Source organism: Terrapene carolina, unplaced genomic scaffold, assembly GCF_002925995.2.
Source record: "Terrapene carolina triunguis isolate 2854851 unplaced genomic scaffold, T_m_triunguis-2.0 Scaffold18, whole genome shotgun sequence".
NCBI classification, from domain to species: domain Eukaryota; kingdom Metazoa; phylum Chordata; order Testudines; family Emydidae; genus Terrapene; species Terrapene triunguis.
In genome coordinates this window covers 14,220,592-14,240,969 of record NW_020664369.1, presented here as the reverse complement: position 1 = coordinate 14,240,969, position 20,378 = coordinate 14,220,592, and the positions used below count along the sequence as shown (strand labels likewise).

The window sequence follows — 20,378 nt, the reverse complement described above, 5'->3', positions numbered from 1 at the left end:
ATTTTCCCTACCTTTCTGCTCTTGCTGGTGTTTCAGATGCTGGAACTGCTGCAGCTTTCCTATCAAGAGCTGGTTATGTTCTTGCACTTTCTTTTATCCAGGCTATCTTTACAGAGTTTAATCTGGGCCCCAGATTTGAACATCTGAAAATATTGATCCAAAATATTCAATCTGAGTATCCGAAATTAGGCACCTAAATCCATATTTGGGCAACGTGGTAGGTGTCTAATTGTCCAAGGTACTGAACGCTCACAACGTCAATAGGAGCTATGGATGCTTAGCTTCTCTAGTAACCGGGACATTTAACTGACTAAACATAGATTTAAGTGCCTGATTTTAGGCACCATTGTTTGGAAACATTGGCTGTAATTTCTAGGTGTTATGCCCAAAGATATCTGGGTGTCTTTATAAAAACAATTGCTAGGAGATGTTACCAGATGAAACTTGAGCAGGAAAAACTCCATATGGAACCAAGATTTAAAAAAAACAAAACCCACACCTAAAAACGAAACCATTTCTGAAACCTAATCCTGAAGGATGCTGCTGCTTTGCTTTTGTGTATGTCAAGGTAGGGGACAGTATTTTATAGCTGCGATCTTTCACTGGAAAAGGTTCCTCTCTCCTATCCTTTTCCCAACAGTTGCAAGTATCATGCTGATTATTTAGACCCAGTCCTGCAAGTAAATGTGCTTTGCAAATCCTTGCATCCACGTGGTGCACTATTGAAAACATACATGTGCATCTGGTTGCAGGGGCCATAGACTTTATCAATATACTGATGTTCTGAGTGCATAGATCTTGCACTCAGATCCAAGAATCTATTACTATTGTGGTGAAAAAAATATGGAAAGTAAAAACAATACTTTTTTTTTTTAATGACTGGAGACCAAAGTGTCTAATTGAATAATTCTAGGAAAACATCTCATGGTGTATTTTAGCTGGTGTATTTCAACTGCATTTCCTGCATATTCCTGAATATTTGCAGGCATAAAATATCCATTGCCTGCATATTTTAGCTGGTGTATTTCAACTGTATTTCAACTGCATGTTGACATTTCAACTCTGCTTCCTTTAATTAACTTGATTCACTAACATTCTGACTGACAAGGTTTCCTCATTCTGTGCTTTGGGGGGCGGGGGGGGGAGTTTGTTTTTTGTTTTGCATTTGTTTTTGTCAGAGAATCTTCACATATATGTTCACTGCAATTGGTGTCATTCAATAACAGTCAGATTTAAGGAATGGTCTCTCCCAAAGAATTTTCCTTTGGTTTCTGTGTTTTTTACCCTTTCAAACTCTTTCATTTGTTTTGCCAACATGTCTGCTTTTTTGGCACACCTGCTTTCCTCCTTAGACTGTGTTAATTCTTCTCTCAGAATCAATCGTGAGCAGCTTGCAACCAAATGCCTGATTAAAAAGTTAGCAGACCTTGAGTGCAATTACTTCAGCTCCATAGCATTCACGCATTAAACCCAGTGTTAATTGTTTCCCATTTTTGTAACGATCCTTATAATAGGATAAAAACAGAAGAGATCATTTCTTGTAGTTAAAACAGCAGAAAATAAAGACATTTGCTCTGATTAATCATTGCAATATGAAATTAAATGCAATCACGAGTAAACACACTCAGGCAGTGAGCTGGATGCCAGCAAAAATTGCCATTTGTACAGTGTGAAAAATTTATGTCGGAGGACTGGCACAGCACACACATTTGTCATGTTTGCTTTTAGTCGGAAATGATCATATGATGAAACAGTTTTATTGTTGCAGATTAGGCTATTGGTGCCCATTGTGTTCATTCTGTTTTCTGCACTAACTGTTTAAAAATATAAGGGGCCAAATCCCGATGCTACTGAAATATAGGGAATTTTTGCCAAAAACAGAAATGCAGCTAAGATCTGGCCAATGACACAATGGCTAAGGTCACATCCTGCAATGATGTATGCATGTACCAAACTTTAAATATGAGTAGTTCCACTGACCTCACTAGAAGACATAACATATGTTAAGCACACACATAAGTCTTTGCAGAACTGGAGCCTGTTTGTAAATCTGCAAATCATTTGTGGGCTTGAAGTGAAGGTTTAATTTTGCTTGGGTACCACTAGCTCTCTTTTTTTTAAACAAAAAGAACAAAAACAATACCTTAAAAAATCTGAAAAGCCTGAGTTCTTGACTGACATCTGGAAGTATAAAAACTAGAGACATTAAGTGAATTTTACAGCTGTAGGACCTTTTGGGATTTTGTTCAAGATGTTTCTTCAGTAATTGGAAAAGCTAAACTTTAGCTATCTTCAAAAAGTATTCCTTGTATATGTTGTCGCTGTGCCTCAGTGGGTCACAGTTGAGAATACTGGATTCAGGACAAACAGCTGAGAAATAGAGTAGACTCACCCCACGCTGGTTGTTATTCTACCATTAGATATATCAAACCAGTAACAAAAATAAATTTGTCTCACCACACTGGTTAACAAGAATTCAAAAATGCAGTCTTCTTAGGCATTCCAGCACTTCTTTCACCCCACCCAGACACTAGACTTCATGATGAGTAGTTATAGAAAACCAATTTAATCAAACAAGGAGTTCTTTTGATCTCAAGAGGTCAGCGACAGACAGGTCAATATATAACTCAGAATTTACCCAATAATCACACTGTTGCTAATCCTTTAGTAACTAAAATCTAAAGGTCTATTTATAAGAGAAAAGAGTTAAAAGTGGTTAATAAATCATATACATAGTCATTGCAAAGTTCTCTTATCAGGTTTTTAGCAGTGATGTTACAGACTGCTGGACTATAGTCTGTTAATTTCCGAAAGATTGGAAGGTCCTTAGTCCATAGTCAATATGCTCCTTTTAGTTGTAAATCCACAGACTAGAGAATCAGAGCAGGAAAGGGGCAACATGGAGATGTTTTAAGGGTCTTTTATACCCTCTGCCATGTGCAGCAGGATACCAAGGGAGGAAAAATAACTTTTGAAGTGATAAGAAAGAGGCCCATATGATGATACTTGGATTTAAACAGGATAATCTCATTTAGCAAATCATAACTTTTCCACTGACATCTTTCAATTGTCTATCAGTGGTGATATCAATGATATACATGGTCATATTTCAATCATACAGTATCACACATGTATGTTCAGATGACATCCTAATGCCTGACATCATGAAAAAGGGTTGGGAATGGGCAGCGACTGGGAACTGAATGGCCAGGAGAAAAAAATATATAATTTTGAAAAACTTTGAAACTGAAAATAGGCAGAGGTTAATAAAATAGCTAAGAGTTATGAAAGTGGATATTGACAAGAATCAAATAACTAACTTTTTAAACAAAGAAGCAAAAAATTGATACCCATAATGATTCGGACCCTTCAAGTTGTGCACATATAAAACTACTGTAATCGCTGTTGGCATCATCATTGCCCCCTGGCACTCTTGAATGGTTTGCTACATTTAATCTTGAACTGGCTTGTAAGCTTTCTGGAAGAACAAGTGTTTTCCTGTATGCTTTGAACAGCGCCTAACACAGTTCTTATGGGAGGTCTTTTGCAGCTACAAAAATACATGTGATAAATATCTCCCCCATCAAAATAATGATAATAATAAAATTGTTTTTATAGTGTTTTCTATCTGAGAGTATAACATTTCTTTACAAGCATCATGGAGCTTAGTTCCCCAGCGCCTCTCTGGTGATGTTGTCACCAGTTTACAGACAGACAAAGAATGTGTGCATCTCCGTTTTACATCAGTGACAGCTGAGGACGTTTGGCACCTCTCAGGAGGTACTCAACACCTAGAAGGATCAAGCCTTAAAGGTCTGATCCAAAGCCCATTGAAGTGAATTGACTAAGTGACTTCTATTAGGTCACACAGGAAATCTGTTACAGAGCCAATAATAGAACCTAGGCCTCCTGTCTCCCAGTCCTGTACTTCAATCAGACCTCCTCTGGGTGGGAGAGACTCCTTGTATTTCCTCAAATGTTGGCTTGTCTGTCATTTTGAGTTTAACTTAGAAACTCAGTATCATGAATTGTTTAAAGTGCTGCTTGTCTGACCTGGCCCCTGATTTTCATTGTTAAAATTCAGGCTAACATTCCATATGGTCCTCTGTAGTAAAAGGATTCACAAACTGGACCTGTCTGGTGTTCTGCCATTCCTGAGGAAAGTGACAGCTGTTGGGTGTTTACTCATTGCTGAACTCCATTTGAGACCACACCGATGGGCAAAATCATGGAGAAAATCCGGCATTATTGCTCTGGTATATATCTTCAGTCAAATATATTGCAGAAACAGTTTCATCTGTGCCTGATATTCATTTTTTGAAAAGTCAAGAAATTAGAGCACATCTGCCTTTCTTTCCCTTCCATCTGTCAACCCAGAGCGTGCACTAGATCAGATTTTTTTCTAGCATGGGAAGCATTTGGCTTCTTCATTATGAAGTTAACTGTATGCAGCTAGCCTCTGGATTATTATTATTATGTAATAACATTTTGCAGTTTAGATAATTGAACCATAAAGTTTCCTCTGAAATTCCTTTAAACAGTTTTAACCTTTTCTAAAAACAAGGGGTCAAGACTGTACATACTGGTCTTTTGCAACATATTCCTAGCTAGGTTGGCTAATGTGTTTTGTGTGTGTGTGTGTTTTTAGGCTGCAATTTGTATTATGTACTGAATACATTTATCTCAGAAATTCGATTTAAATAATCCCGATAATAAAAACAACCAGTGACGATTGCCGTTTCTTTTTAAGATTTCCATTTTGCCTTAGAAGCTCAAACGCTTGTCTCTGTCACCAGCAGAAGTTGGTCCAATAAAAGATATTACCTCACCCACCTTGTCTCTCTGACAAGACCTAAGATGTTCAAATATGCCCTTAACTTTGCCTTGCCTATTCCACATCAGGAAATTGTTCTTTTCCAAAGGAGTGAATCAGACAGAAGAGATTGATCTAGGTAGGTGTTAAGTTGTCACCCACGCCATCATTTTGAACTGTCATTTTCCCCACCATATTTCTACTGTCCTCTGTTAATTATACTTGCTGCACTGCTCCATGATATGATGCATGCTAACCTTGCTTTGTAGGGGTGGAAGTCCCAACTATTGCTGGAATTCTAAAGTCACTCCTTATCCCAGGTGTTTCACATGATGAGCTGGAGCTCAACTATATCTTAAAGGCACAGCCCTGTGTTGGAAGAGGCGCAGAGTCACAGGGTTGTGCTCTATGAGGAATTCTTGGCAGGCAGGAAAGAGCTTGCCTAATGCCATATTCCTCCAGAAGGCAAAATATACTCTCCCACTGTGTGTCTTCTCAGTGCTACTATCTGATTCATTGGGAGGGTGGAGCCATGGGCTCCTTGTCCCTTGCCTTTGCACCCTAGGCAGTGCACAGATAAAGCAGTCACTATATGAAAGTTTAAGGCCTAGTGTGGCCCATACATTAATACTTTGTGCTAGCCACCATAGTCTCATTCTCTCTCTCTCTCTCTCTCTCGCTCTCTTTTTAATGATGGAAATGCCAGTAGAAGAATTGCCATTGAGCCAAATCTACAGTCTTTTTGGGGGCAGGATTCCCACTGACTTCTGAGTAATGACTTCAGGAAATGGTCTTTAATGAAACAAGACATTACTGAGTAGCACTTTGTATTGTACTGTTGATCTCACTTTTCAGTTACTATTTGACTACCGGTTTTTTGGTCAAGATATAATTCAAGTGTATTAGGGCATATTTTACATATGTGTCATTAGTTGTGCATAATGATTTGGTCTCCATTTGGAAACTGGAGAAGTACACTATTAGAAGAGAATGTGTCTGGTTCAAGAACAACTAAACACAGAATTCAGCAAATACTATCCTATGCCATACTCAAAAGGTTATTTAGATATATTTAAAGCTTATTTAATAAGTCCTAATCAGATTGTTTGTTTGTTTTTTTAATATTAAAAATAGCAATTTATTATCACATAGTAAAAAAAGCATATAGGGGAATACTCATTCAGGAGAGAGAAGGCAACTGGCATCTCGATACAAATGATTTTATCATTGTTAATTTAGGACAGAAAGACTGTTACTAGCTATCCATAAGAATCTGAGCCTTTACTGTCTTTTATGTTAGTGAACATAGTGGTAAAGGGCCTGATCCAAAGCTCATTGAAATCAATGAGTTTTTCCATTCAGTTTGTCTCTTTTTTGGATGTTTATCTCTCCTGGTGCAAACAGGCTTTATTCCATTGAAGTCAACCAAATTCTGTCTGCTTAAGTCAGATTTGAATTTGGCTCAGTCAGCTGTACACTTTCACTGATTTTCAGAAGCGTTGGGGAAGTCTCAAGTTCTCCTGCAGCGTTAAAAACTTGTGTTCATGACCATGCAAAGTTGCATCTTAGGAAAAAATGAAAGCCTATGCTTATGCTCATATGATAAAGTTTCCACTTTCAAGATTTCTGTGAAGTAGGCAATGGTTAACTGCCATGTTTGATCAGTTATCACCTTACCTACAGGCCCGGTGGAAAATCGTTCAAATGTCCCTATCTGTGATCTGTCAAAGTTAAAGATCAAACCAGGAGTCTGAGCTTCATTCTGTGTGTTTTGTAACCTGTGAAGCCTGAGATAAGATGGCTTCTACAGACATTAAGCTCTGTGATGTATTCCATAGAGAGATAACACCTTAAATCCAAAACTACCATCATATTTTCTTCCATCTGTCGGGGGAGGACATGTAGTAGATCAGGATTCTTTCTGATATAAGAAACATTTAACTTCAAAATGATGAGGCCAACTTGGTGGAATTTTCTTCTAAATACATCCAGTTTATTTTAACTATCATACTAAGGTTGAACTCTAAAGTCAAAAAGAGCTTTGTCCATTCTTCCTTAAACCAAGTAATCTCATGTATTGTAAATACTGAGCATTCCACAACTATAATGCATATACACCAGTGGTTTTAATGTATGAATATGCATTTCTGTGTTTACTCCCTCTTAAAGACCTTGAAATGTCATGGTCATGTATAGCTCTCCACAATTTATAAGGTGCAGTTTTATAGCTTTGTATGGATTTGTGTATGAAATCCTTCAGTGTTTGCACCTTGATTTTTAATGCTTTAATTTAAAATGATTGTTATCACAAAATAGAAATGTGAAATATTACATTGGGGATTTTGCTGTCTTGTCAAAGTACATAAAAAAAGGGGTAGCAACTACAAAAGGTAGAGATTACCATTGGTAGATGGTCAGTACAACTGGAAAGTTTTTAAAGTCAGCAATCACACTGAATATAAATAGGTGTTGTGGTTCACATACAAATAGGAGTTGATCCACTTTAAACTCTAGAATCAAAGGTTGCAGCCTCAGATGAATGGTGTGAAATAAGGCATGAAACTCTCACTAAGAACAGTTTACCTGGCTAGTACCATAGTTTAGCATGGCATTAATAAATATAGAATGAGGGTATGATGAATGACCACATCAGGAGCTAGGCTGTCTGTCATAAATGTGGGCCCAAAGGCCAGAGGTGCAGAGTGCATTAAAAATGTCAGCTTTACTTTAAACAGTAGCATGTAAATTCGGGGGGGAAATGCACCCATCAGAAAATGTTTTCTGACCAAACTTGAAACCCACAGTGTCTTGCTTCCTCAGCCCCCTATGGTTGTATGTGTGCAATATGGAGAATTCACAGTGTGCCAAGAACATTTAAAGCTGTATGTTCTTGAATGAATGTATCAGTAGAGCAGGGGTTCCCAAACTTGGTTATGGCTTGTACTGGGTAAGCCCCTGGCGGGCCAGGAGACACTTTGTTTACCTGAGCGTCCGCAGGTACGGCCGCTCTCAGTGGCCGCGGTTCGCCGTTCCCGGCCAATGGGAGCTGCAGGAAGCGGCGCGGGCCGGGACACCATTTCCCGCAGCTCCCATTGGCTGGGAACGGCAAACCAAGGCCACTGGGAGCTGCGAGCAGCTGTACCTGTGGACACTCAGGTAAACAAAGCGTCTCATGGCCCGCCAGGGGCTTACCCTGAACGAGCCTCGAACCAAGTTTGGGAACCCCTTCACTAGAGGAAACTAAGCAGAACTTTTGAGAATCAGCTGAAGCAACTCTGAGACTCCACCAAGCTATTCCTATAGTGCCCCATACCTGCAAAGTCAAAGATTCACCCATAAGGGTTCAGATTATCACCACAGAGCTGAGTAAGCACAAAATCAGCTCAGGCTCCACACTAACAGCACCAAAGCATATGAAGTGAATATCAATCCAGCATCTCAATCTGTCTCTGTTGGAGACCCCTGTGGCTGCAGATTTGACGGCATTTTCTAAAGCCAGCCTGCTAGTAAGAAAACTCTTGTTTTCTCTATAACTTTAAAAAGGGCAAGAGCACACCATCTGCTACATAAATGACTGAAGTGGGTCAAGTGTTTGGTGGTAGTGGTGGTCCCCAGTGGTTTGTCCTAATTTTAATTCTGTCCTAACCAAACAGAGATTATATTGGATTATGCTGCTTTACTACTGTGGTAGGAGCCCTGTTTTGTGCATGCTGCTGTACAAGTGGACTAAGGGACCTTATTTGCTTTTTTTTCCCCTTTATGTTCTGTTGCTAAATGAGATTCCAGATGTATTTTTTAAAAATGCAGATACAGATGTACATGCATCTTTTACAAGCTTATAAGAAATCTCTTTGCACAGAGAGGGCTGAACAGGTTACTCTTCACTTACTTTCAGATCTTGTATCAAGCACGAGCCTTTTCCACTATGTAATGATCATGGCACTGGAATAAAGCACACGCTGAGAAACCACAGTTCAACCGTTGAAAGACCTGAACTTTCTTATGGATTTAGTTTTTCAAGATGTGACATCAGGAGATATTTATATGTAGGGATCTTTCTGTGTGCATACGTGCGTACACAAGCAAATGAAGGGGATGTTTTGTAGCTGCTGCTTCCTGTCATATGTGTTGCACAGTGAAAAATCACAAGAGACCCTTTCGGATATCTTATCCAAAATCCGTAACTTCTATTTAAGCAAACAAAATTTTTTTTCTGATGTGCTAGATTTCAGTGCAGTGGTGTGACCAGCTTAGAAGTCTGCAGTCTCCTGAGCAGCTTTTCAGGACCGCTCCACGTCCACAATGGCTAAACACAGGTGCATGCTGAACATATGTTGCAGCATTGCATTCTTGTCAGAACTTTCTAGACAATAGGGATGCAACTGGGTCATCGGGTATTTTAACTAGCATATAATATATGCAATAGATCTGGATAATCAAGAGATTCATTTCTGCATTAAAATATTGCATATTGCACATATTTCACATTACATACTTAGTTAACCAAATTATCTTTGACAGTCATGTCCACTTTTGGCTTTTCCATGTGGATCCATTTGTCTAACATGACAGTTATGATGTCCATTGTGTCAATAGATGTATGGCTGCTTACGAGAATCATGGCATGTAAAAGGGTTTATCCTCAAAGGGCAATCCTGCTGTTGTTGCCACTTCCCATACTCGCAGGAGAAGACATGACTGATGACTCAAAATTAAATGTAACCCAGTGAGCTGTCAGTGACAGATATCCATTACATGTACTAGTACTAGTTCAAGAGGCAATGTTCTAATGTATTATTCCCCTGTTAGCAGCCTTAAACTGAGATTCTACATTTTGTACTTTAAAATATCCTGAGAGCCATTGTGAGGATTAAAGTTGTTTTAGCACAGATTAGTGTTTGTTTTATCTAGGAATAATGCAGTATTTTCTGCAGTTCTGTTTATTCACAAATTGCTAAAATGTGAAGATTAATGCTTAAATTGCTGATGTTTATACTGACAATTTAAGTCCTACTGATCATTTGAGATAGTGAATCAATTAAATAGTCAACTTTTAAAAAAAAGTTTCCTTTTAACCTGAGTTACTTTAATGTCTAGTGTCACAGAGGTTCTTACTGGTTAACTGGTCTTGTATTGTTGAAGCAGCACATTGCAAAAGTTTAAAGCACATTTTTTACTCTCTTCAATTTAACAATTTTGTAAGTCAAGTGTTCAAGACCTGAGGTTAATCATAATATATAGTGAAGGCCACATCCCTTCAGACACAAGCTTGCTACCTTTACACAAGAGCCATGGCCTGCTTGATTTCCAAGGTCATACACTGTGTTAAAGAAAGCTAACAGAACAGAATACTAAAGGGATTTTCATCAGCTCTCTTTTTCCTGAAGATCTCTGGGAAGTTTCCTGCTTTCTGGCACCACATGAATCTGCATTTGTACTTCAGTGACTGACAGTGTTGAAACCATAAACAGAGAGTGCATTTGTATAGCAGATGAATTAGCAGCTAGGCCAAGAAAATGCCACATCAAGAATAGTTATTGACATCAGACCATGTAATATATTAACATACTCAATATAATTAGTAAGCCTTAGTTGATGACACTGATAATTTGCAAGTGTAATTAATTAAATGGATATAACCTTAATTTATGTTGATGATATAAATATAATTACAAATATCATAACAGTTAACATTTTTACTATTTCATTTCATGGAGAGGGCGCTATAATAGATTTGTTGATATATTAATTTCCAGATTATGCATCTTCTTCAGATGGGACAAATTCTTGCTCATTATTTATTTTTCTTGCTCACATTTTAAAATGCAACATAAAGATAAAAGGCCCAAATGATGTCCTGGCTTACACCCCATGCACTTCACAGAACCTAGTGGAGTTCCACAGGATTCAAATATGGACATGATCTGGCCTATTGAACTTGAAAAATTTCAGCAACAGCTGCTACTTTTTAACAGTCGGCTTCTTCTTCAATGCTTAGCCAAACGGTGGGCCGTAGCGATTGTTCAACATTTGCTTCATTTCTGTGCAGTCACAAGGGCTTGACGGGCCGAAAGTCCAACATCGGAACAGATTTGATGCACCCATTTAATAGGGAGCCTGCCTCTGGGCCGCCTCTCCCCCTTGTATCCCTGATGTTACAAGCCACCCGGAAAAAGGCGTTTGACGGAATGTCTTGTGGCATTCTTGTAAGATGTCCTAAAAGCATAAGATGTCATTTGTGGACAATGGCCCCAGTAGTCTGTAGACAGGAGCAACTGTAAACATCCGCATTAAAAATGAAGTCCTTCCACTTTATGCCCAGTATACAGTGTTGGCATTTTGTGTGGAAAGCCTCTAGTTTTGCCCAGTCTGAACGGCATAGTGTCCATGTTTCACAACTGTACAGCAGTATGGAGAGGATACAGCTTGAATAGATCCTGAACTTGGTTGGCATGCCAAGATATTGATTCCATATTTGTTGTAAATGACCCATGGCAGATGCTGCGATGCTAATCCAGGGAGAGTTGGAGGAACTGGTGAGTATAGAATCCAAATAGCAAAAGCTGGAGACTGCCTCAAACGTTTCATTATTCAATGAGATTGGGGTCACAGGTGGACCTAATCCTAGGTTTTACAGCTTTGTGTTAGACCACGAAACATGGAGACCAACTTTAGTCGACTCCTCCTCCATTTGCTGGAGTGCCTTGTGAAACCTGTCAGGGCTCTGTACTGGAAGAATGATGTCATCTGCATAGTAAAGGTCTGAGAGCGAGATATCACCAATCTTAATGCCCATTGATCTGATGGAATGCTGCATTATGAAATCCATTGCCTGACAAAAGGAGTGCAGGGGCCAACACATAGCCCTGCCTGACACCAAACACTGATTTAAAAGGTGCCAACATCCAATTCCCAAGATGTACATGGGCAGTGGTTCCATGATACAGCTTGATAATCAAGTCCAGCTGAGTGGGTAGGACACCTACGCTCTTTACGGCCTTGCATAGTGCACCTTCGTCAACTGACTCAAACTCAGCCTTAAGAGCAACATACGCCATGTGCAGAGGCTTCTTGAAATCATGGTGTATCTCTGAAAACAAACAGAGGGCCAAAATGTCATCTAATGTGGACCTGTTCCTCATAAAGCCTGACCGTTGCGGACGATGCTTCCGATGCATGTTAGCAGATGGCGTCTGCAATATATGTATTCAAACATAGCTGGGATCTCTGCCAAGTCAGGAAAGTTGCAAATCTTTAGAGGCATGGTGATCAGGTTGCTGTCTCACATGAAATGGACCATCTTGGCATATTAATGGCTGGTCTAATGGAAGCAAGACTGATAGATCATGGATGGCACAAGGTGGAAGATTCATTATTTCTGTATTCCAGTGGTCCTAATCACTCACATGGGGTAGCATTACTATTGCCAAGTCCTCCTTGATAACTTGGATGCCCATGTCTTCTTGATTACTTATGGCACATCTTAAACATTGGCATGGTCACCTCCCTGACATAGTAACCCATGCATCGACAGAGGAATCTGCTGATTTAGACAAAAAAGATAATTTCTATGATCAATTGGAATCTCTAGTACACACCATCCCTCCACATGATAATCTTGTTATCCTGGCGACCTAAATGCAGTTACTGGCACTCCCTGCAAATTGGGCACATTCTGCACCTCCCAAAATCCATTCTTGGGTCATGGTTCAAGCGGCAACACATACACTGGATGTCCTGGATCTCTCATGATGGCGTCACTCAGAAGGAGTTGGACCGCATCGTTACATATGACACCTTCACCTCCTGCAGAGTGTATTGCAGTGCGGAATGTGCCACAAACATGGGTCACCACATAGTGGTTGCCCGCATGACACTGATGCTTTGACGAGTAAGTAAGCCCTCTGCAATTATGTAGAAGTTTGACACTGATGCACTTCTCGGTGTTCCAGGTTTAGTCAACAGGTTTTGTATCGATGTTAGCAAATGTTTCTTGGCTCTAAATGACCTTCCAGAAAATGTCGAAATCTCCTGATCTCTGTTCATCTGCATTCTCCACCAATTCACCAAGCAGATGATCAGCTATAAGCACCCAGCATGTCAACCATGGCTATCAGAGGAGGCCTTCCAGATAATTAAATTGAAGGCCACAGCCCGCAAGCATAGTGATAAGCGCACTCATAATCAACTGACGTGAAAGTTCAATACCCTGGCACCTTGTGATCACAAGGCATATTATAACCAAGTGGTGGATGATGTTGAACTCAGCTTAGCCAGTGGAGACTTAAAGCTGGCATTCCATGTGATCCACCATCTCAGCGGTCAAGAGGTAGTTGCTATGAACGACATCCAGAACAGCAGCCAAGTCTGTCAATGTGAATTGAATGACAACATCCTCTCATGCTTGCTGGAATATTATCACAGAGCCCTGAACCACCTTCCAGCTGCCACTTTCTCAAAGCTGGATGATTTGGCCACCACTGTGGTTTCGGATGCAGACACTTGTACTGATGCACCAATGTTAGATGAAGTGAAGTGAGTCATATGCAAACTGAAAAGCGGAGTCACAGCTGGCACTGATGGCATACCTGCAGAGCTGCTAAAATGTGCTATTGACCTGGTAGCAGAATCACTACTGGCCTATCTTCCCCGGAGAACTGGAACCTTGCCAACTGCCTGGAAGGACAGTATTCTGATCTCACTTTATAAGGGCAAGGGACCGCTCAGTAAATATAAGAGCTACAGGCCAATCACCTTGTTTTCCATGCCAGGGAAGGTGTTTGTGCATGTTCTGCTGGTGCGTTTGGAGCCCCTGCTTCATTTGAAGCATTTCCCCCAACTTTTTAACAAACAGTATGCATTATTCATCCACATACGCTTTTTACTACTGCAAAATTTGTAAGAGTGTGGAGAGCTTATAATAAGTGGTGCAGTGCTTCTGTGGTTCCTCTCCAATTTAGGGCACTTACAGTGTGCCATCTGAGTTCTGCAGTTCTGGCAGCTAGTTACCAAAATCAAACTGAACACATAAGTCTTTCAACCTCTAAAGAGCATATAAAATATAATTCCATTACAAACTATTAAGTTTTATCTGACTTCTTTGTGTTCTGCCTTGCAAAAACAACTAATTTAATAGAGTATAGAAGAGTAACAGGATAAAGTAATGTAGAGTTAGTTTATTACGTCTTTGTCATTGATATCCACCCCACTGAGGCATCCCACTTTAAACAGCAAATGGACAGAATTTTCAAACTTATGTGTTTAAAGTTATGTTGCTGAATCCATAGTAGGGTGGGTAGGCCAAGATTTTCAAACTCGAGTACCTGAAGTTTGAAGGTTACCATCAGGCTCTTAAGTTTGAAAACACTGTCCTCAGTATCTATCTATGGATTTTTGAAACTAACTTTAGACATCCAATTTGAAACTTTTATCCTATATGTTAGGTTTGGCCAAACTTGCAAGCCACATGCGGCTCTTTCACAGTTAAAGTGCACCTCATGGAGACCCCCATGCCTCCCTCATTCTCTACCTACCAGACTGGAGGGGGGAAGCTCAGGACCTCTGCCTTGCCGTGGGGTGGTGGGGTAGGGGTTCTGCCCAGTGGGGAGGGAGGTCTCGAGGCTTCAGCCCCATGGGATGCACCTGCCAGTGCTCGGGGCTTCAGCAGGAGCAGGGCTGAAGCCCTGAGTCCCATCAGCCACCTCCCACAAGGCTGAAGCCCTGAGTCTGGCAGGTGAACCCTGGCTCTCGAATTTCTCAAGATTGTCGTATGCAGCTCGGAGGGTCAGTAAGTTTGGCCACCCTTCTATATGTCCAGAGAAAATCACTTGATGGTACTGGTGAATTACAATTTACTAGATTACAGCAGTTTGATGACTAGTATCCTACAGATTTACTAACACGTTAGCTTAGTTGCCTACCAAGGAAACCTTATTGATGTCTCCTATTGTAGAGTGTTACCGTATTCTATACAGCATATAGATTTTTCCCTCCCTCCCGAATTCACTTGGTTTCCTAACCCTTAGACACATTAATTCTGTTTTTTAAAGACTAAAATATGAAGTAGTAGTATTATTGCTAACTGACTCACACATTGAGCAAGGCAATACCATTAGTTAGGTGAGATTAAATTTTACCACTTAATTTTCTTGTTACGTCAAATTTATTTTACTTTGAGTCAAGGCAATTGTAGATAAATCCTTTTCCTAATAAGCACCTAATATCTATATTCTAATTGGATATTAGGAAGGCAGTACTTGAAGTGAAATAAATGACAGCGTTGTGTTTATTTTCTGTGGTTAAAAAATGTACGTCAGTCTTTCCATTGTCCAGGAAAAAGCCCTTACAAACTAGACACAAAGACGGCACATTTATTAGATAAATGACAGCAGTATTAACATGAGAAAAGGGGGGGGGCTGAATATAGTGCAGCAAAAGGTAGCTGTAGTCACTCAGAGTGACCACGAGCCACCTTTTATTCTGACTGGTGGACTCAAAGTCACTACCCAGCCAGTTTGGGCCACACCCTCCATTCCCAATGAGAAGGTTCAGGTCACCTCTGAGGCTGCCTTTGAGTCCCACAGTTCTGGGCGAGAGATCTCCCTCCCTCACTTTGCAGGAGATTAAATGTATGTCCATCTTTGAAGTTACAATATAACATTCCAAAATATGTGGAAACCCAAATGAGATTCAGCATTGACCTGAACAGTAAAGAAACCTAAGGTTAGTTGGCATAACAACAGTGATGCATGCTCCAATTCAACACTAATATCATAGTCTGAGGAAAAGGGCTGAATGCTTGGCTTGAGACCCTGCCCCAGCTTGTGGGTGGGAGGGAAAACACTGCTGCAGCAGAAGGAGAGGCTGAATAGCCTTTTGCTTATCCCTTAACTCAGTCTTAAAGAAGAGGTAGGCACCACTCCCCTACTCTTACAAAAAAGAGGGCTCCATAGACAAACCTGTGCCTTGGTCCAACACAAATCTGATCCACAATTGGTTGGGAGAGGCAAGGAGCCCTTCATTCTTGGAAATTCCTAGCAACCCCTGCCCAGCCTGCCACTGTCCTACAATTCTGTTTGAAAGGGAGTGGGGGAGTACTTCTCGATGATGACTGATCTAAATTATATAAATCTTTGTTTTGAGGACTTTTCAGTCTGCCCATAGAAGTACATTCTAGGCTTGCAGGTATAGGAGTGATTCCTTTAAAGGAAATTTAAATCAAAAAAACCTGGCCTTCTGAGTTGTAAGCTATTTTTTTTTTATTTTTTTTTTACAATTTAATGTTTTTTAAAGCCAGTGAAAATCCATACATATATATGAACTTTTGGAGACTTTTAATCCTTTTGGTAAACTCATTTAGCAGAGTTACTTTATATTATTGTAGAGAACCTGCCTCTTAGAAGTATCTGGTCCAGTTCCACCCTGAGGGAAATATTATTTCAGTCTTTAAATAATTTAGATATATGTCTGTGGATTTACTGGCCTCTTTTGGCTTGAGTTAAAAGAAATAAATAGGGTGTCCCCCACCACACAACTCCATGATCAAATTAGAATTCCTCCTCCAAATATCTCCAGCCCTGAGAAGAATTTGGCTAGCAGAGACAAAGAAGTAACCATGTATTACCTGTGTTATGTTACACTACTAAAATTTAATGGTACTCTGGAAACCTGTCTGTCATTTCGGACTAAAGCTGTCAGTCTATTTTTTCTGGGTTTATGTATTATTATTATTTTATTAGTATTTATTTTATTATTTCAGTACATCTGACCTTCATCTCTTCTGCTCCAGTTACAGGCTCAGTCCTATCAAGCAAATTATATGAGAGTGAACTGGGTGCTGCAATGCAATAAATCACAATATCTGATACGACCCAAAGAGGGCCAATCTACAGAAAACAGCCCCCGCCTGGGCCTCAGTAGAAACATAGCCTTTCCACACATATATTTATTACCTAACATTTTCCTCTAACAGTGTGCACATACAACTTTTTCTCTTCTCCATTTTTCCCTATCCTTCAGGAGTATATTTCCCTCTTTCTGTTGATCTAACTTTATCTGTTGTTCATGTGTGGGTTTTAGAATCAGTAGAATATGTGGCTTACAGATCTTTCCCTCATTGTTCTCATTCAGAATATATTGTTTTCATGCTGTTTTCTGAGCTTCTGTAGATTAAGCAATTCTGTCATGTCATCAGAAAAAATGTCAGATTGGCTTTGCTTTCTTTTTCTCCACCGTTGTTTCTCTTTTTTAATCTTCTTCTCTCCTTTATTTTCACAAAGCTTAGCCGAATCCAAAACTGGGATTGCAGAGGATGGGGGTGAGGGACAGATTGTGAGGTGATGCAAATATATTCCAAATTTGACTTCAATACCTCTGACAGTTTGCATCAAATGAGGATCTATTCCCTTGTTGGATATAATAGGTGGCAATGGTTGGCCATTCTGCATTGCTTAATTCAACTTGGTTTGAACAACAAGGTCTGGTGACTCTTACTTGTTTGGAGAAACAGTAATTAGGGTCCTTAACTTACAGTTGTGTTGAGAAGAAAATCAGGTCCATTGTTTAGGCTTTTGGTTTATAACTAACGAGGACAACATTGTCATTTCATACATGGTTTTCATTCAGCATGTTAACTTTGCAACAATATAGGCTAGAGGACTTTTTTTTCTTTTTTAATTTTAGATTATATTCTGCAGATACATTCTAAGGCAAAGGGTGAATTTGTGGGCAGTTCTGTAGCTCTGGGAAGCAGAGACCCAGAACAGTAATACAAATTTTGTCTTAGACACTTTATTAATAAACATAATACAGTAGTGATACAAAACATCATGGGTCAAATTTTCAAAAGAGGTCTGCACCCAAAAACTACCATTTTTGTATCAGTATCAGTACTTATATAAAGGGGCCAGATTTCAAAAAGTGCTTATTGAGAACAATGGGAGCTGTTGGTTGCTGATAATTTTTTTCAAAACTGAATACTTAAATTAAACTGTCTTGACATGCCTGGCCCAGTGGAGACAGTGCTGAACACTTCTGAAAATCAGTCCCTAAAGCTTACTACATTGTTACAGGGGTTTCAAAAGTTCTTGCTCAGGCAAAATTACTCATTAAAGTAAAAATTCACTTAAAGTCAATTGTTTTGCCTCAGTAAGGGCTTTAAGATTGTTTTGTGCCATTTACTGAAGAATACTGTAGTAAATCTAGTATCAACCTATATTTACAAAACCTGTCTGCTGAAAATACAGTACTTAGGCACAATACATTTAACATTCATACCAATCTACAGCATTTGGAAAGCAGCCAAAGAGCTCCAGATTTTTTACTCTACTTTTTTAAAAATTTGTTTGTTCATTTTTAATTACAACTCATGACATCAAGGCAACAAAAGTGTGAAAAACTGTGACAGCAGAATATATGGGGGGAAAAGATAAGCTATGACTAAAGTGTATTTTTAAATAGGTTTTAATGCTTTGAAATAAAACAAGTTTACCATGAAAATGTAATATGCTGTGGCAAACACAGCTTTATTGTTCTGTACCTGAACAATAAGATTAGGAATATTTTCAAAGAAAGGCATTTTGTTGTTGTTGCTGTTGACATTCACAAAATACTATAGCTATTATTTATATCCAGTATTTAAACAAACTGAAATTCATATTCTTGGAAAGCCATGATCAGCTCTCATTTTTTGCGATGAGCAATAGGCAACTAAATCAGTTTAACTCAGGGCTGTTTTGCTGTTGTGTACTTCAATTTTGTTTGTTGTTATGATGAAAGGCATCAGGTGGCTGGCCAACTAGTCTCAAATACCTTCCCCAGAACAAAATTGCATTCATAGTGTAACTTGAATAATCTCTATAAGTTGGAAAACACTGATGATACTTGTCATGCTGTCTAGAGTGGCTCAACTCTGAATACTTACCTCAGGGCAGACTGTCAGAAGACTGTCAGGACAGACACCCCAAACTGGTGGTGTGTTCTATAATAATATTTCACCAAGCCAGTAACAAATGTGAGCTCCTGGATCTCCGTACCAGTCTTACCATGAAGTCACAGACAGTCCCCTTGGACTCTCCAGTCTCTCTTGCCACCCAGACACACTGAACTTTGTGATAAAAGGTTATTAAAACCAAAAATCACACCATCAGGTTGCTTCCAGTCCCAAGGGACCAGCCACTTACCCCAGATCAATTGGTACTCCAGATCTTACACCAAAGACAACGCTGGCAGCCAATTCTATAGTAAACTAACTAAGGATTTATTAACTTAGAAAAGAAATGAGTTATTGAGAGTTTAAAGCAGGTAAAATATAACAAGAGATAAATCACAGTTAGTAACTCCAAATGATGATGTACTAAACTGCCAGTCTCCCAAAAGTCTTTCAGCACTATCCATAATATCTCTGAGGATCGCTGTCTTCTCATTCAGTTATTCTGTCCCGTTAGAATCCAAACAGTTCAGAAATACAGGATCTTTCCTTGAATCCATAGTTATAGTATCTTCCCAAAGAAAGAAGTCTCTCTACCAATATGGGCTTTTCCTTTGATGGTGAGTGAGGGATGCACTTAGACTTTTGACCTCGACCATATACATGATGGCCAACTTCTTTGAAATTAGCATTTTCTGTTAAAGTCCTTAAGTCCTTCATTTGCATTTCACAAGATTTCTTTGAGTAATTTAGTAAAAAGGCTATTTACCATACAGTGTTTGCTGTTGAAGTATGACAGGAACAGATAAGCCAAAACAATACCAGTAAAATTTCACTAGTTTTCATTAAGTTGAAACATCTGAATATACACTTATACATCTAACCCTTACCTTGATCTACACAAGTGAACTGACCTGAATACATTCTAGCATGACGTGGTCAGCCAGTGTCACAATACTATAACACAGGGATCGGCAACGGGCCGAGGGATATGCTGACCGCCGCTTCTCGCAGCCCCCATTGGCCTGGAGCAGTGAACCATGGCCAGCGGGAGCTGCGATCGGCTGAACCTGCGGACGCTGCAAGTAAATAAACGGTCCTGGCCTGCCAGTGGCTTTCCCTGATGGGTCACATGCCAAAGGTTGCCGATCCCTGATATAACAATATCAAAGGCATGAGAAATTTTCTGTATCATTCTCATATGTGAAATAATCCTTTAGCGGGATGAGCTGTATGGAATCTCCTGCACCAGGTGACTAAAGGGGGCTGTGTTTCAGTGACACTTGAAACAACACAAAATATGTTGGGTTTGGTTAAAATTAAAACTCAGCCCAGGTTCAAAGAACAGTTGAGGGATCCTGGCCTGCTTCATAGATTTACAAGGGGGTTTCAGTTGAATTTCGATTTTTGTGTCCATCTAAAACTCAAACAAATGCAGTGCAAATACATGTACATCAGGAATGAGATAAATTGAAAGGAATTCTTAAACTACGGAGTTTTGCCCAGTTCTAATGATAATCTAGGATTGAATATATGAAGAAAAGTTTAGATTTCAATAGCAGCAACACTAATAGAATCATAGGACTGGAAGGGACCTCGAAAGGTCATCTAGTCCTGTCCCTTGCACTTGTGGCAGGA

The 20,378-nt window shown here is 39.6% G+C and overlaps 1 protein-coding gene across 6 annotated transcripts in view; it reads left to right on the top strand.

The window, feature by feature from the left end:
* LOC112116495 (protocadherin-9) overlaps positions 1-20,378 on the top strand; it is an 883,541-nt gene that overhangs the window by 532,481 nt on the left and 330,682 nt on the right. For 3 of the 6 annotated variants that reach the window (XM_024214010.2, XM_024214007.2, XM_024214005.2), the window contains one exon: positions 12,638-12,671. The exons of the other annotated variants lie outside the window; for them this stretch is intronic. In XM_024214010.2, coding sequence (XP_024069778.1) covers positions 12,638-12,671 — 34 coding nt within the window. The remainder of the gene's footprint in view (positions 1-12,637; positions 12,672-20,378) is intronic. 6 annotated transcript variants of the gene reach the window in all.